At 51.0% G+C, this 17,883-nt stretch overlaps 1 protein-coding gene across 5 annotated transcripts in view; it reads right to left on the minus strand.

The window, feature by feature from the left end:
• The window catches only part of WDR25 (WD repeat domain 25), a 140,490-nt gene that overhangs the window by 40,142 nt on the left and 82,465 nt on the right, over positions 1 to 17,883 (minus strand). For 4 of the 5 annotated variants that reach the window (XM_032839681.1, XM_032839683.1, XM_032839682.1 and 1 more), the window contains 2 exons: positions 14,354 to 14,501; positions 1,565 to 1,695 (listed from right to left, as the gene is read on the minus strand). In XM_032839681.1, coding sequence (XP_032695572.1) covers positions 1,565 to 1,695; positions 14,354 to 14,501 — 279 coding nt within the window. Of the gene's footprint in view, positions 1 to 1,564; positions 1,696 to 14,353; positions 14,502 to 14,820; positions 14,886 to 17,883 lie in introns of those variants that run through there. The other variant, XM_032839684.1, reaches the window with a different exon arrangement.

Consider the following 17,883-nt stretch of genomic DNA (forward strand, 5'->3'; position numbering starts at 1 on the left):
ACCAAGACTCACATGACTAAGAGCCTCTCTCCTCAGGGCCAGTCCCCTGGCCCAGAGCCCACGCCCTGCCAGGTCAAGTCGGTCACTGGTCCCCATACACATTTCATACTCCTACCTTCTACACATATATACTCTGCATGGGTGCCTTCTTCCTTCATCCCTCCACTCAGTCAACCAAGGCTTGTCAAGTGCCTGCTATTTGCCAGGCACCATTCTGGGAGCTAGAAGTCAACAGCAGACAAAAATCCCTCCTCTGGCAGAGCTTATTATGTTCAGGTAAAGGCAGACAGGCAAATATATAAAGATGTAAAATCCACAGTATGCCAGGTGGTGATAAAGGGTAGGGAGAATAGTGAGGGAGCAAAGGGAACTAGTGAATGCCAGGGGGTGACCATCAGGGTGGTCAGAGAAGTCAGAGAAGGCCTTACTGGAGAGGTGAACCGAACTGTGTAGGACAGAGGGAGGGAGCCTCTACAGAGAAAACAGGAAAAGAGCATTCTAGGTGGTAAGTGCAGCAGATGCAAAGGCCCTGAGGTAGGAATGTGCTAATGTGTTTTAGGAAAGGCAAGGATGATGATGGGGCTGGAGATGGTGAGAAGGATGTGAGGAAAGATCATGTGGGCCTTATCGGCCATTGCAGGGACAATGGCCTTTACCGTGAGCAAAATCAGAGCCTGGAGGTTCTGACCAGGAGAGAAGCACATCTGACGTACACAGTGACAGTTGACTCTGGCTTCTTTGTTGAGAACAAACTGTAAGGAGTGGGGAGAGAGATACCGCATTGGAAACTACTGCAATTATTCCAGCAAGAGTCAACAGCAGCTTAAACCAGAGTCATCGCAGGATTTGCTGATGGTTTGGATGTGGGGGTGAGAGGAAGAGCAGAGACAGGGACGATTCTGATGGGTCTGGCCTGAACACCTAGATAGGCAGAGCTGCCATTTTTTAAGTGGGTGAAGGCAACAAGAGCAGCGGCTTGGCAAAGGGTGGGTGTAGTGCAGTGGAAACCACTTCTGTCAGACTGATCATGACCAGCTTTTTGGCTCCAGAAGGAACGTGGTCTCTAAGAAGCCTTCCTCACACCAAGCTGAAAGTGCTCCCCACTGAACTGTGGCTGCCCTTCCCTCACTGCCCCCCAAAGTCTGTCCCACCCTCACACACACACACACATGCATGCACACACACACACAGGTAAAGACGCACACACATGCACACACACACACAAAAGCGCACACGCACAGTGCAACTCCACACCAGTTATCTGCATCCAACATTATTCCCCTGAGCAACCCAAAAGCTGATTCATTTTATGCCATCTAGAAACATTTGCACACAATAGATGCTCAGTAAATGTGTTCAGTAACAGGTTACATAGAATCGCACCTCTGATGTTTCAATATTCTAACAACTCAAGAATGTTTCTATTATGGTGAGCAGTGATGAAACATGAATGGTAATTAGCCCCTCTCCGGGGTCCTGCACCTAGATGCCGGCCCACCCCAGGCAATCACACAGCCGTGGCAAGCTCTCCCTGAAGAGGCCGCGGAAGGGAGATGGGCATCACCTTGCCGGTCCTTATATCCCAAGCTTTGACTTCAGGGTGGAAGCCTCCACACACGAAAAGGCTGTGGTCTTTCGGATGAAATTTCAAGGTAGTGATCCTAAAGTCACTCTGACCACTGAAGACCTGGGTTCCTACAACACAAAATGGAGAAGAGTGAGTTAAGAAATACTCGATCACAAAACGAATACCTTAAAACTCGGATGCCATCTGACGCAGAGCTACGGGCAGACACCACCTATCTGGGCCCGAGGGGGCCACAAGACTTTCTGGAAGTACAACAGGGGCAGCAGCAACTTCGACCTCAAGATCGAGCCCGCATCCCCACCCTTGATTAGCGGAACTCCCCAATGGCTAAGCTAATGGCCGGACGCATGAACGCCGCCACCTTTCCTGTGTTCCGTAAATACTGAGCATCAACTCATCTAAATCACACAATGCCCTACCCCTGCTCCACACCTGGAAGAAGCCGAGACTCGGGGAGATTACATAACATTACCAAAGCTGTACAATTAGTAGAGAGATTATTTACCTAGGAGTCTAAAAACAAATAAGCAGGATGCTCCAAAGTGGTCTTTTTAGGATCAGCTGTCTTACAATCACGACTTTACAACAATCCATGAATGGTTTGCTACAGGGTGTGGCAAATAGGGGGTGTCGTGATACTCTGGGCAACAAATGAGAACATGACACCATAGAGCCCTGAGTGCCAGCACGGACAGATGGTGTGGCCAACTGCGGTCTCCCTGGTTCAGCAAGATTCAAGACAGTCCTTGCCCTTTACCTGTCTGTCGTGAAACTGCTGTCACGCACTCGGGTGCACGTGCAAATGTGCGTACATACACACATACAGTGTGAAAAATGTCTGTTTTGTCATCAGGATCTTTTAGAGGTCAGTTATATAAACAGGTTGGGCTCAGGGAATGTGGGGAATGGATCTCTGACCCTGAGCTCAGGTCTGCTGGGTTCCAAAGCAAGCCCAGGGCACTGGCTGTAGTTCTCATGTGCTCAATTCAATACCACTGAAAATGTATTCAGAAACCAGACTGGCCTTGGAAGCCATTCTCACCATCAGCGGTCTTGGTTCTGCCTCTGAACATATCCCCAGAGGCCAGGCCATTACGCACATCCCAGGCATGGAACCTGCTATGCACCACACCCACCAGGAACTTGAAGGTAACATCCTTCAGAGATGTCAGCGAGGGCTCCCCCAGCCCAAGAGGGACAACCTTGATTGCCCTCGGCTCACAGAAACTCCTTCGCTAGAGAGGCAGTGGGCAGTTAGAGACACAAGAAGCTGGTGCCCAAGAAGACGACCATTGTGACACCAAGATCTCAAGCATCATTTCCTCTTCTAGGAACCCAGAAACCGTGTTTGCTCATTCATTTCAGAAAGCACTTCCAGCTGCCCTGCTTTGTGTTCAGGACCCCCACACAGTGCTCTACCAGCTCACCAGGTAAGGAAATGAAAGTCATCGATTGGTACTCTCGAGTTACAGCAGGAGCCTTTATAAAACCAATTTGCCTAGATCCGTGGTCTCTGCACTCTTCTGACAGCATGCCCCATCAAGGAAAAGCCCTTAAGCACGGAGCTTCAAGAAGTGTGGTTGTTTGTAAGTTACACAATGTGCTACCAAGCCAATAAATTATGAGTATTAAAATACCAAAAATTTTAAAAATGAAACAAGGTGGGATCAGGAGAGAGACAAACCATAAGAGACTCTTAAACTCATGAAAAAACTAAGGGTTGTTGGGGGGTGGGAGGGATAGGATGACTGGGTTATGGACATTGGGGAGGGTATGTGCTATGGTGAGTGTTGTGAAATGTGTAAGCCAGATGATTCACAGACCTATACCCCTGGGGCAAATAATACATTATGTGTTAATTTTATTAATAAATAAATAAATAAATAAATAAATAAAATACCAAAAATAAACTACTTTAAAGGATGAGACAAGGACAAAATAACCAGCATTTTCAAATATATTTTAACATGCCATTTACTAAGTGCACCAACAAAGCCCTTTGAAATCATTAAATTAAATGAGTTACAACATTTTTAGTGAGAGCTACCGAACTGGCTCCACTTCCAGTTGGACGTAGGGAACTTTCAGTGACTCAGTGATTTGAAAGCAGCCCAGTTACAGCTTCAGTTTACTCACTGAGGACTGTAAGAGCCAGCAAAGACTTCCCCCAGCGATGCACAGACCTGGACGGAAAACATCCACCACTGGCATCAAGGGAGATGCTGTCTACTCCTACCCACCCCTGATCCAAAGGACTGTGTGGACATTTTGCTAGGGAAGTTGCGGCTCCCCTCGGGTCAAAGAACGGTTCCTGCGACTAATCAGAGAGGTATCACTGCACTTGCATATTTTTAACAACCAAATTCAAAATCCACCAGAATTTTCACTTAAAGGATATTAAAGCAGACTAGAAAAAATGCTCCCAAGTTAAGAATGCAGATTTTAGCATTTTTAATAGGTGACACATTCACATAGTTTTTAGCAGTAAAACTTAGAAAATGATGGAAACAGAAACATCAGTTTTCAAAACATTCTTCCCATAGTACAAACTTTTTGGAAAGCAGTCACTCTCTTGTTCTTTATTGAAGTGTCACCTTTTCCATGATGGATGATTGTGATTTTTTTCCAACATCTTCCAGGGGCCCATAGTTTACAGTTACTTGCCATCAGAGAACATTGGGGTTTTATAAATGAGGATTCTACACTTCTTTAAGCTCAACAAGCCCCTAACTGTTGCTGAAACACGCAGTGCACAAAGATTTCCATGGTCATCCTATGTCACTGCAATGTTGCCAAGAGCTGGCCATTGCGTTATCATCTGTGACAGTGACAGGACTACAAGCAACAGCATAGCTGTCCAACCCAAGGGGAGCAGTTAAGGCAAATGGGGGAGTCTGCTGGTGGAATGTTGAAAAGCTGCTTAAAACTGGAATCACAAACAGTGCTCTTTGGCAAGACGGACAATGCCTGATACCTATTCTTGAATTACGTAAGTATTAAGTAGGGATTGGTATGGACAGAGACTGGGAAGAGATTCACCAACTTGAAGTGAACTGTTCTAGGGGTAGTGAGATAACTTTTTAAGTTATACTAATATTGTTGTCATAATGTTGGAGGTTTTTTTTTTTTTTAATAAAGAATTCTTCCAAAAAGTCATTGGAGAGATGAGCAGACTCACAGTAGTCTGGGTCCTATGTGACTCTGTCACCCGGTCCACAGACAAGCAACTCTCTCCAATAAACAAGAACTGCCCTCCCCAGGAATTAATCTAACTAGAAACCTGGTATTCCTTGAGCTTCCTCTTCTATCCTGCAACTTGTTCCAGCTACAGTTGGTGGTCAGAAACCACCCCTCATGCGCCCAGTTAGCAGCCACCCCCTCCTAGGGAGGATGGAGCCGAGGGCTGCCGCCCCAGTCTCCACACACCCAGGCCAGGACTCAGAGATGCACACGTGGAGCTCTCAGGATGGGCCTCAGACCTGCAGCTCAGGCCTCGGATGCTTGCTCCAGACAAAGAGCTAGGGGATCCGTGTGTGGGATGAGGGAAGGAACAACCATCGTGTGCCCCCTAGATGGAAAAGGAGCACGTAAATGCCACTGTGGCCCCCACACCACCAAGAAGGCCCCAGCAGGCCAGAAATCTGTCTTCCTGACTAGAGGCAACCGAGTCCACTGCTGACTCTTGCTGGTTCAGATTCACTGCCAGTCCTTAAGCCCAAAAGGAGAAACAAGCCAGCTGCCTAGAGGGAAGTGTTCCTCATTTCTTGGACCATGGTATACTTGCTTATTTCAGAAATGGCGGTGAATTAGCCCATTTTTTCAAAAAAGTGCAGTGATACAGTCTTGCCAACAATAGGGAAAAGATGGGTGGAAAGCGAAAGCTGAGTTGCTAAAAGATGAGGACCTTTTCTGCTAAAAAAAAAAAACAAAAACAAACAAACAAACAAACATGTATTTCTGCATGTTATTCTTCAACCTCCTAAACAGACTGAGAAGAGAATCTATGTCTCTTAAGTACTAACATGTTCCTGGTTAGAAGACAAGCTATGGTTTATGCCTTTTCTCCTAGTTTTGTTTGGAAGAACTGGGTCTTTGCTGTATTTGTTAAAAGGGTCCAAACTAAAAGATTTTAAAATTCTGGGGGCAACTGAGTGGCTCAGTTGGTTAAGCATCTGCCTTCAGCTTAAGTCATGATCCCAGCGTCCTGGGATAGAGCCCTGCATGGGGAAAATCCCCACTCAGCGGGAAGCCTGCTTCTCCCTCTCCCACTCCCCCTGTTTATGTTCCCTCCCTCTCTCTCTCAAACAAATAAATAAATAATATCTTTAATAAGCTTCCAGATCTGTAATGAGAAACATAAAGGGAAGGAGGTCGAGCACAAGACTGTGGCTCAGAAATCAGGACCTCAGCCGCCATGGTCCAGCACTGTGCTCGGAGCAGGAGGTGGGACAGCAAGAGGGGCTGAGAGCCACATAGACCCAGGTGCTATCCCAGCCCTGTCATTTCCAGGGGAGGAACCTTGCAGAGCCTCCTACACATAAGGCTGTCTGGAGGGCGACATGCAACATACGCACTACATATTACACCAAGTGTTCCAGAGGACATGGTGGAGAGCAAACAACAAAAGGGAGCCTTTGACTGAAAGAAATTAAACCCATTACTGAATTCATCCTTGGTTAAATTAAAAGTTAAAACCAAAGGCTGTAAGTTTTTAACAGCAGAAACCTTGAGAGGAATGATCTAGAGTTTCTGTTTTGAGACTATGAGAACATGATTCCCTGGGCTAGCCTTTATGTTTTGTTGTAGAGACACAGACAAAGGCTGGAGGCATTCATCAGAGACGATCTCCAACCTGAACACCAGCCACAGTGGAGGTGAAGGTCCTTTCTCGTCAAATTTGTTCCCACTCTACCTTTTCACACATCGAGTACCTTATTTGTCATCTCCTCTCTGGCGAGGCTACTTTAAGCACAATGACAAAGCACAAAGTTGTTACGTAACCTTTAACCTTGAGACTATCTCTGCTTGTTTACATGTTTGTTATAGAAAGTTCTATTTGTTCACTGTATGCTGCTTACAGGAAATTGAGTTTTAAAATATTTAATCCACTAACACTGGCTTTATTGATCTGGTTATAATGAACTCAACCAGTAGAAGAACCGTTCAGATCCTCTTGGAGTTAGGAAAAAATCACGTCTTTTCCTCCTTGAATCAATAATGATACAAATAAACTATAAATCGTCATTAGAGCAAAAATATGTTTAAAACAGAATGCAGAAACTCCATTTGTTCTCTTGACACTGCTATGACTACCCAAGCTCCCATCGCCAGTGTTGCTAAGACAAGACAGTTGGTAACACTAGCCGGGGAATTCGTCCGAGTTTCCCTTTTCCTTTCTCAGGCAGAGACCCAGGAGACCACCCACGTGCCTGGGGCAACACTGCCTGTCCCCTCAATGCCTACCTTGGGGAACCCTATCATCATGCAGGGCTCTGGGTCCCCAAGGGTCCTCCTTTTCCACTCAGGATGTCTGGCCCCCAGCCTAGTTCCTGGCACACAAGAGACATCTGATCCAGGTCAGATGAAACCCAAGTATGGGTTCCCAAGAAAGAGAGGGGAAGTTCATGCCCTCCTCTCCAGGGAGATGGCACCTGCGACCTCCAGGCTTGCGTGCAGCTTGCACATGTCATGCCACAACGCACTGTGGTAGGTGTAAGTCGTCCATTTCACAGCAGGAGAAATGAAAGCTCAGGGAGGTAGGCCCTCACTAGGCCACACAAGTCAGCCCTGCTGGGGTTGGGAGGGAGGCTGGACCCAGAGCCCTGCTCTCTGCACCCTGCCCCGACTGACTGCAAGCGATCTGTGACCTTTCCTTTTCCTCAGCTCTTTGTTCACGTCCACGGACTCGCGCACATGGAGGGAGGCGCTGGCGGGGAAAGCTGATGCCGTCGGCTTGTGGTGACCGAGCATGTGTTCCAGGCAGGCGGTATATGACTCATTTCGCTAAAATCAATATCGTTACACTCATCCTCTGGGAAGTACTCGGCCAGCTGTAAATCTAACCATCCTGACTCCAAGTTAACGAGAAAAGGGGCTTACTAACTTCCAAATCACACTCTGTGAATCAGAAGCAGCGGCCGCCTCAGCAGAGTCCTGGGAAGGGTCCGGGGGAGAGGCAGACAGGCTTGCGTCTGCAGGTCCCCTGCGGAGCAGTGGGGGCCTCCAGCTCAGCCCAGCGGGGCTCTCCAATCCGCAAAACCAGGGTAAGAAAGTGCCGAAGCTGCTGTCCTGAGCCAAGAGAGCGTGGAAGCCGGCGGGCCCCGCTGACAGGCCGCAGCTGCCAAACAAGAGCAGGGGCGCAGCAGTGAGCCCTCGTTTACACCACGTCTGGCCACAGCTCTTCATTATCTGGACCTGGGCAAGATTGAATTTTCTAAAATTTAAAAAAAAAAAGTTCTCAACTTGCAAACAAGGTGTGTACAAAAGTTTTGCCGTAAGCTGGCTTTCTGGGGCCCCACAAGCCCCGGTGCTCAGGCTCCTGGCCGGTCCCTGGAGGCTGCCTGACCCCGGGGGGCGGCCAATGAGCAAGCACAGAGACGATGCGCCGCCCGGGCTGGGATGGAAGCCAGGGAACTAGCCCCGTTGAAGAAAACCCACCTCTTCTCCATCCAGAGGGTGATGGCTTGGATGTGTGTGGACATGCGGCAGGACCTGCAGGCACCTTCCAAAGTGTGAGATAGGGGCTGGCAGGGTGTTTCACCGAAGTCCAAGAACATCGGATTTAATATCCAGAACTAGGGTAGTTCTGGATATACCCCAAAGCTGTACAGAAGGAGGGGAGGAAAGAAGCGTGAGACGGGAGAGAACAACACTTCAGAGTGAAAAGAAAGGGTACTCATGGGAATGGGGCCACTGTCTGGGGCTGAAGAAGGCACAGCCCGGAGAACAAGCTCATCTGAAAGCAGGCCAGGAGCAGGGCATCGGTGAAGGAATGAGTTTAGGAGAAAAACAGGTGGTTGAGGATGAGGGAAAAGCAGGGGAGTCAACAGGGGGCCCGCCTGCATCAGTGGGAGGGAGCGTGGGCAGCTGCTCTGGGCAAGAAGGCACTGGAGGGGCAGCACCCAGACCAATGTCAGCTCAGCCCTCACTGGGCTCCAGCCCCACAGAGACTCCGTGTCTCCATCCAGGCAAAGCCCTGGGCCCCAAGGACAGACACGAGACATGCCAGTACCACTAGGAGCTGTACGTGTGCCCTCCGGCCAGGGGCTCACAACGCCACTGGGGGTGTGACTTCCTGCCTCCACAGACACCTGAAGGATGCCTGACTGAGTCTCTCTGAGCTGTACTAGGGGGACACAGTCATGGCGCTCAAAAGCCAAAGAATGGAGAAGCCCAGGCACCTCCTCCAAGACCTGGCAGTGGCACCCCTCAGCACGAAAGGAGTCCCATCTGCGGCATCTTCTTTAAAGCCCCATGAACTCCTGGTCCCCTTCATCAGAGTTCGAATTTGGATACTTCTCGCCCTTGCTATGCCGAGCGTCCTCAGATCGTCACGGCTAACAGTTCTCCCACTGGAGCGGCGGCCGTCAGCAGCCAGAGAAGCCTCCTACAGAAGGCCCAGTCGAGCTGCGTCTCAGTGCGCCTTTCTCCTGGAGGCCCTAAGTTATCTCCACAGGAGGCAAGCCAGCTGCCGGCGGGGGTGGGGGGAGCAAGCAGGCTCCCCTAAGCAAACGGTTCGTCCACAGCAGGGAAGCAGACGTGGCGGCCTCTGCCAGTCACACAGGCCAGAGGTGGACCCTGCTCTGTCCCTGCAGCTGTGAGGCCTTGTGCGAGTCCTGAATATTCCCAGCCTCAGGGTCTCATAGGTCAGTGAAATGGGGATAGAAACATTGTCTTCAAAGGTTGGAGTAGAGACTAAATACATAATAAGCAAAGGGACTAACATCTCTTTATTAATCTCAGCTCAATACAGGCCAAGCAGAGTGCTAGGAACCAGAGCCGCATCACCCCAGGCCGGGCCCACAGCACACGCTGCCTATGGGATAGTCCCCTTTCCTGGAGTGCTTCTGTGATGGGGGCCCCAAACACGATGACCAGAACGCACTTCTTGGACAACAAGAGTAATGGCCATGTGTGGGTCCCGTCCCGGCCGGCTGCTCGTCTGCGTGCCCCACAGCCTCCTACTGAAAGACTCAGGGACCCCCAGAGCAGGAGGAGCTAACCAGGGGCTGGGGGAGCCCAGGCTGCTAGCAGTGGGTATCTGAGTAAAGAAGGCCATGGACCTTCTCCAGCACCGGGTGCCTGGAGGCTGGGCTGTGGGAGGTCTGGTGCGCACCTAAATGAAGGGCAGCTGCCGTGCATCACCAGGAGGAAGCTGCCAGCTACCACTAGCAGTATGTTGTCATGGCGAAGCAAAACATGGACTAGAAGCTGGGAGAACCCTGGAAGGCCTGTTTTCTTCCCAGCCTGCCCCTCAGACCCACACAGGGGACCAGGGGCCACACCAGTAAGCCGGCTGGGGGATCATCGGACTGGGGGCTTTTGAAGGAGAGCCACCAAAGCCCAGCGACTGAAGTCTCTGGACACTCAGCAGCAACAAGGTCATTCTGTCCCACCATCTGAAGGGGTTCGGGGGGCAGTGATGGAGGGCGGGGAGGGACATCTTTTGTCACGTGCCTACCTTGGGCCAGGCATTCTGTAAAGCAACCACAAACACCATCTCAGCTCTTCCCCTCAACCAGCCCACCGCCAGCCAAGGGCGGCGCCCCCCTCCCACAGAGGCGGAAACGAAGTGGAAGGACACATCTGCTCCGCCATCCGTGCTCCTCCGGCATCAGGTACCTGGGACCAGGTGGCATTGCACGGACGTCCAGGACAGGCTGGACACACGTCAAGAAAGCTGACCAGACCAAAGGAAGAAGGACAGGGTGCCCCCTCCAGCCAGGGCCCTGAGGGCTCCAGGGAGAATGTGTTGGCTCCTTTGCAGCCAACAAATGCAAAGTAAGAGGCCCCGCGTACCTCTGAGGCCTGAACAGCCAGGCTGGGGGCAACTGCCCAAGGGGCTGGAACCTGCAAGACACCAGCACCAGTGGAACTGAACTGAGTAAGGTCTCCGGGGGCTTCTGAGGCGACTGGCCCATTTGATGTGCAGGACAGCTGACTCATAAGGCAGGCAACATTCGAGCCCTCGTGGAGTCAGCCCGGGTTCCCTGAGGCCACCTCAGCCTAATGTACTAGAGACGTTTTGTTAGGAAGATTACAGACTGAAGCGGGAGCAACCAAAAATAATGAATCTGTGAGCGGATTTTATTTAGGTGTTGATTCATGGTTGTCTTATAAGCCAACAGCCCGTCAGAACTATAAATTAACGAGATAAAATGTTGCTGGCCCTCCATATTTCAGGCCGGGTATTGACATTTTAGAAGCCACAGATTTTTAACTGTATTGATTGAGGACACCAGGATAAATGGCCTTGGCGCCAAATTCCCATTAACGACAATGGGCACCGAGTGACTAATTCCCAAAGCACTGCGGTGAGAACGCCCTGCATTGCCTTCTGCTGGCAGGGAGTTCTAATTAGATTGAAATGAAAAAGCCAAATCACCAAGGGCGGAAAGAGGCAGATCAAGTAAAAAGGAAAACCAGACTCAGTGATGAGAAAGGACGAGATGAGTCAAACCAGGCTGAGAGCCACAGGGGCTGCCCAAGCCCACCGACCTCTGCTGAAGAAAACCCTGAAAACAACCTGGGGTCGTGATGCAGAGCTGAGGTGGGAGGCAGAGCCGGGGGGAGCCCACTCGCCCACACTGGAGGCCACTGATGGCTCTCACTGCCCAACACGCACCAGCCTCCACTCACACACTGAGCACTGCTCCGGGCCAGCCCTGGCCAGATGATGGGAGACACGGAGACCCCCAGGACAGGCCCCATTTCAAGGAGCACCCACACTAGTCAGGGAGACAGACACAGAAACCAGCAACCCTCTTGGCAGGAGAGGCCCCATCTAGGGACTGGAGGGCTTCCCCAAAGGTAAGGTCCAAACCCCGAGACTCTTGCCCCCAAGGGACAGAAAATGTCCAATAAGCTCACCACTACAGCCCCCACCAGGTCCTGTCCACAGCAGGTACTCAGTAAGTATCTACGAATGAACAGAACTGAGCTCTCAAAAGATGAACTGGGGAGAAGTGCTGTTCCTGGGAGACGGGTGGAGTGGAAAAGTCCCCCATCTCCGGCAAAGCCCTGAGGACAGAGGCCGTGCCTTCCCTATACCACCCAACACAGCGCAGCTGGAGGAGCACACGGGGCCTGAGGCCACACAAGCTTCTCTCCAGTGAAGATCTGCCACCAACTGGGCGAGGCATGCCTCCTGCCTCCTCCTGCTCTCCGCCCTCGGGTCACACCCAACCAGCCGCAGACATCAGGGAGGACTGCCCAGAGTGCCATGATTCTCTTCTGCTCCAAACTGAGCAGTGGCCCCCTGCCGCCATCTGCTGTGGCAGTCCCTAACTTGTGAGGCAGGGAAACTCTCAACATCTAAAATTTCAGAACCAGCCCCCACATGCATACACACTCACACACACCCACACACACAATGGCACTATCTAACATCTGTTGGTTGAGAAGATCCATTAGAACACAGAACCACTAGGAATCCATTGATGTTATCAAATGAACTTGTATTTGATTAATCCAGCATCACCGCCCCCCGCCAGTATGTGAAAAGCATCACTCCTTTACTCTGTGGGTGGGCGGCGCAGGTCCCCATGGGTGGTCAGTGACCCTGGAGTGGGGAAAAGTGCCTGGAGAACGCGTTCTTCACAGGCCAGGAACGGCGTGCAGCTCAAGCTCCTGTTCCTGCCCCTCCAGACTCGCTGCCCCAGATCCCTGCACCCCACGATTCCATGCACACCATGAGGTTCGTGTTCCTGGCACAATTCTGTCCTCATTGTCCTGTCTACCGAGAACCCACTTCGCTCTCCCTCAACCATACCCTCTTCTCCTAGATTCTCTGTACCCCCAGCTCCTGCCTCAGGGCGGGTTCCACTTCCTCCCAGAAGTTTTTCTTGACCTTCTAAGCCCAATGTTTTTGCACTTCTTATACCTCATTCCATCACTGAGAACACCCAGGGAACCTGGGATTCTCTCTGCACTTCTGTGTCCCACAGCAAACCAGAGCTTCTTGGGTGGCGTCTCCAACGCTGAGCATGGCTTACTGGGCACACAGGCACCCCGGCGAGCCTGGCAGACCCGTGCATGAAAAGAGAAGTCTGGTGGTGCCAGACCTAAGGGTGAGTGGGGCCCAAACGAGACCACGGATGGAAGGCTGGAGGGGAGCATCACCTGCTGTAGTCATCACCAACTAAGTAGCACCGAACCCCTGAGCCACGGCCCCCTCACCGGCCCTGCGGGATCATGGTAAGACCACAAACCACTGGGGAAACACTCCGTCGAGAAGAAAACCACCACACACTCGGCCCGGGAGAAAGGGCCCGGGATCCGCAACTGCAGACATGGCTCCACACACCACTTGCCATGCACCACTGGGAGGCTCTGAGGCAGCTCCCGGCTGCTGTGGGCCTCACGCTCCTCCCCTGTGAAATGGGGGAAAGAACCATGGGCTGCAGGCTGTGAGGACTGACACGTATAAAGCCAGTGGCACAGTACCGGCCACTGACACAGACATCGATCTTGTCATCCCCACTGAGGGCACACAGGGCTCAGTCAGAGGAGCCGTGAGGCCGCCCCCCAGCAGACCAGAGGAGCTGAGGGTGCTCGGGGCAGGAAACAAAGCCCACAATTACCCCAGTCCATCCACTGCGCTCCTTCCCTGCCCCCTCCAAGCTGCTGGGGAGGGGCTGTGTGCACGGGCCCAGAACGGTCATCTCCTGCTCGCCGGGCCCTGGGAGACTGCCGGGCGTGGGAGGCCGCTCTGAAGACTGAAGGGGACACCCCAGGGATGGGTGCGAATGCTGGCCTCCCCTCCCGACCCTGGCAGTAGTGTCCAGCAGTGAAGTGACCAGAAGCAGCCCAGGGAGGCAAAGGCAACGTGGGTGCTAAGACCAGCCAGCGTGAGTCAGGGGCAGCACTTTCAAGCCAGCTGGGCACCTCCTGGCTCTGTCCTCACCAGAGGAGCATGGACGGGACCCCAACTGGGGGCTGCGGCGGGACCAGGTGCAGAGAGAGGGCCTGTTGCACAGGGGCACTAGGGAACGTCAAGTCCCTTCTGCCGACTTCTCTCTCCTTCTCGCCCTGCTTGTCAAGAGCCCCCTGAGGATTTACCCAGCACAAATCCATCTTGCCCAAATGCCTTTTCAGTGTAGGCATTAAAGCAGAACTCGTTTGCAGACTTTCCTTACGAGCTGGAATCATTCCTTACAGCCTTTCAACGATAATGAATTGACAGGAATTCTAAACTGATTTCAACCAAAGGACATTGTGATAAAGCTAAATCTATTTTGGTACAAATTACATGTCAGAAGTTGATTAAAACGCCACCGCTTTATCCAGCCCCACGGCTTGGGGCTGAGACAACCTTGGGGCTCTGTCCTCTCGGCAGGCTGGCAGAGGCCCACCTCGAACCCTCCGTGGAGAGTCCTGGTTCCGGGCAAATGCCCTGGAAACATGCCAACTGTGGGCCTCTCCTGAGCGCTGTCTCCTACCACCCTGAAGCCATATGCAGCTTGTGGCTGTTGACCCCACCCCCTCCGCCGAGAAGCTTCCCGAAGAGGAAGGGGGGCCTCAGGGTAATAGTGCAATGAAACACACCTGTTTCGAGGTCTGTTAGATGCAGGGCAAAGTCGAAGCCACCGCTGAGGATGCGCTGGCCACAGGGAGACCAGCGGGCAGCCCGCACCGCCTCGCTGTGCAGGGAGTAGGTCTGCAGGCAGCGGCCTGAGTCCACAGCGTTCCACACCTATGAGGTAAACACAGTAACAGATGTCAGAACGGGCCCTGATCTCCGGGGCGAAGGGTGGCCCCCCCACAGGAGGAGAGGGTCTCATAGTGGAACTAGATTCTTACTATTTTACCATCAAAACAATACCTAGCTGTTAAGACTTTTCCTTGCTCAAGTGTAAAGGCTTGGGGCTGGAGAGGTGAAGGGGAGCTTTTCCCAAAACCTCTCGTGGAGTTAAGGGAGCCCACAAGAAAACGACACGTCCGAGTTCCGCCACTCAGCCACCCAGCCCTTCCCATCCACTTTGCAGCTGCTCCAAACCTCATGCTCTGCTCACCTTCTTGTAGCCCAGTCTCACCCGCAACTCTGACATCTGTCCTCTGAGACGGAGCTTTGTGAGTCCTGAAGGGGACACTGTACCAGGTCAACCTGGCTTCACGGGTCCCACTTTAAGAGTAAAACACAGCCTTGCCACACCTGTGCTTACATGGGGCAAAGAGCCAGCATCTGCCCAAAGGACCAGCTCTTCTTTTTCCTGGGGAGAAGGTGTGGTCCCTCATTCCCATCCTGGCTTTCCATGGTGATGAAGCCCATGGCAAAAAGCCCCATGTAGAGTCAATGACTTCTGAGATACATTTTTGAAGTCCTTAAGTACAGAACCACACGTTCCAAGAGCCAGGGCCACTGCACGCATGAGAGAGCCCTTCACCAGCTCTCCCGGGAAGCCCAGGGAAAGCCTGGTTCGCATGGAGCCTGACCGGGCTGGCTCTGGGCCTGGCATGCACACTCAGCAGGGCTAGTCTCCCACCCTCGCTGCCACTACAGGAAGCAGGGTATGCGCCCACCCACCATCTGAGCTGGCTCAAAGGATGGAACATGAGAAGCAGGAGGAGCAATGCAGCCTGAACACGGCATCCGAGCCAAGCACCCACTGTGCGATGCTTCTGCTTGCAGATTAAGTGACCTGGTCAAGCAGCTTGGCCTGCCTGGGCCTCACTCTCCTCCTCCACGAAGTGGGGATAAGAAAAGCCTCATCCCAAGGACTGTGGTGAGGAATGAGTGGGGCTCATGGGCGTGTTCCTTGGGGCTTGCCATACACACAGTTCTTTTTTATTATTATTATTAATTACTTTTATTACCATATAATGTATTATTTGTCCCAGGGGTACAGGTCCGTGAATCATACCCGCAGTTCTTAACAGCAGTGTTCTCTGACCCTCTCTCAGTTACATCAGGGAACCCAAGCTCCATGTCCTTCATTTTCCTAATAACCCAAAATGTAACATCCACAGACCCAATCCAGAGACAGACTTCCCTTTCAAGATGGGAAAATTCATCCTGCTGTATCTTGAAAGTCCTCAAAATGCAAAGGACCACAGTCAGAAAGCATGTTTCCTGGGCGTATGTAAGTGTCTGAGCTTAAGAAAACAAGAGGTCAACAGCAGCCATGGAAGAATGCAACAGAGCTCAGATCTTTTTGTCTTCTGAGAAATAAGAGCTGGGGTCTCAAACAGAAAAATCAAGAAAGAGCAGCATTTACATCTGAAATACAGACGGAGGGGTGCCTGGCTAGCTCAGTAGGTAGACCAGCAACTCTTATCTCAGCGTGAGTTCCAGCCCCACATTGGGCGTGGAGCCTACTTTAAAAAAAAAAAAATTAGAAATATGGACAGAAATAATGGAAGAAACAGCCAGAAGCCTTCAAAGTGGAGTGGGAGTTTGTGGTAGAAGAGCAGAGTGCAGTTTTTTTTCAAAACTATGTACAAGTATGACTCTTTAATAGAAAAAAATAGAGTAAAATTAATGAATTACACCTATAGGGTTAACACAGCTAAACAATAAAAAGCAATATTGATTACAATAAGACGAGCCGCATATACGCAAGATACCATTTAAGTTATAAAAACACAGGAAACACTGCTTCTATAAAGAAGAAGAAGAAGAAGGAGAAAAGAGAGAAAGAAAGAAAGAAGCAAATGTTGGGGAGAATGTGGAGAAACGAGAAGCCCCGCGCACCATTGAGGGAATATGAAATGGTACAGCCTATGTGAACAACAGTGTGACAGTTTCTTAAAAAATTATACACGGGGGGGGGGGCGGCGCCTGGGTGGCTCAGTGGGTTAAAGCCTCTGCCTTCGGCTCAGGTCATGATCCCGGGGTCCTGGGATCGAGCCCCGCAACATCCTCATCATCCTCGGGCTCCCTACTCAGCCGGAAGCCTGCTTCTCCCTCTCCCTCTGCCCCGCCCCACCACTTGTGCTCTCTCTCGCACTCTCAAATAAATAAAATCTTTAAAAAATTTATGCACAGAGTCACGACAGGATCCAACAATTCCACTTGTGTGTGCATATACCCAACAAACTGAAAGCGGGTCTCAAAGAGTACCTGCACACCAAAGTCCACAGCAGAATCATGCACGGGAGCCAAAAGTCGGAAGCAACCTCGGTGTCCGTCGACAGGTGAATGGATCAGCCACACGTGGTCCGTTCATACACTATTTGTATACCGTTCACATACCGTTCATATACCGTTCATACACTATTCATATACTGTTCATATACCGTTCATACACTATTCAGCCTTAAAAAGGAGGGAGGTTCTGACACCTGCCCCAACATGGATGGACCTTGAAGACACTGTGCTGAGTGACATAAGCCAGACACAGAAGGGCAAATACCACTATCATTCCACTTACACAAGGTTCCTAGAATAGTCAAAATCATAGCTATAGAAAGGAGAAAGGGGGAGGGGGACCGGGGCTGGGGGAGGAGAGATTGGGGAGTCAGTGTTTAATGGGGACAGAGTTTTAGTTTTGTGAGACAAAAAGAGTTGTAGAGATGGATGGTGATAATGGTTGCACAGCAAAGTCCATGTGTTCAATGCCACTGAGCTGTGCACTTGAACATGGTTAAAACAAAGAATCTTGTGCTACATGCATTTTACCACAACCTTAAAAACAAACATGATGCAAAATTCTGTGATGTTTATTTGTACATTTGCAGTAAGACTGTAACAACATATTTGAAGATGACAGTCACTCCAAGGAATGGTGGCAGAGGGATGGGGCTGAGAGAAGGGCACTGCGAACCCTACGCTGTATTTCTGAGAAAGAGAGAGAGAGACAGACAGAGAATGACTATGCTCTGAAGCATAAATTCCCAAAGGCTTCCATCTATTAAACTATTCATTTTGGGGGCCCCTGGGTAGCTCAGTCAGTTAAGCATCTAACTCTTGATTTCGGCACAGTTCGTGATCTCAGGGTTGTGAGATCGAGCCCCGTGGTGGGCTCTGTGCTGGGCGTTGAGCCCACTTAAGATTCTCGCTCTCCCTCTGCCCCTCCCCAACTCTAAATACATACACGCATACATACATATAAAAAAAACCTCATTTTTTCATTCAT

Source organism: Lontra canadensis, unplaced genomic scaffold (genome assembly GCF_010015895.1).
Source record: "Lontra canadensis isolate GAN:19392208 unplaced genomic scaffold, GSC_riverotter_1.0 scaffold108, whole genome shotgun sequence".
Classification (NCBI taxonomy): Eukaryota; Metazoa; Chordata; class Mammalia; order Carnivora; family Mustelidae; genus Lontra; species Lontra canadensis.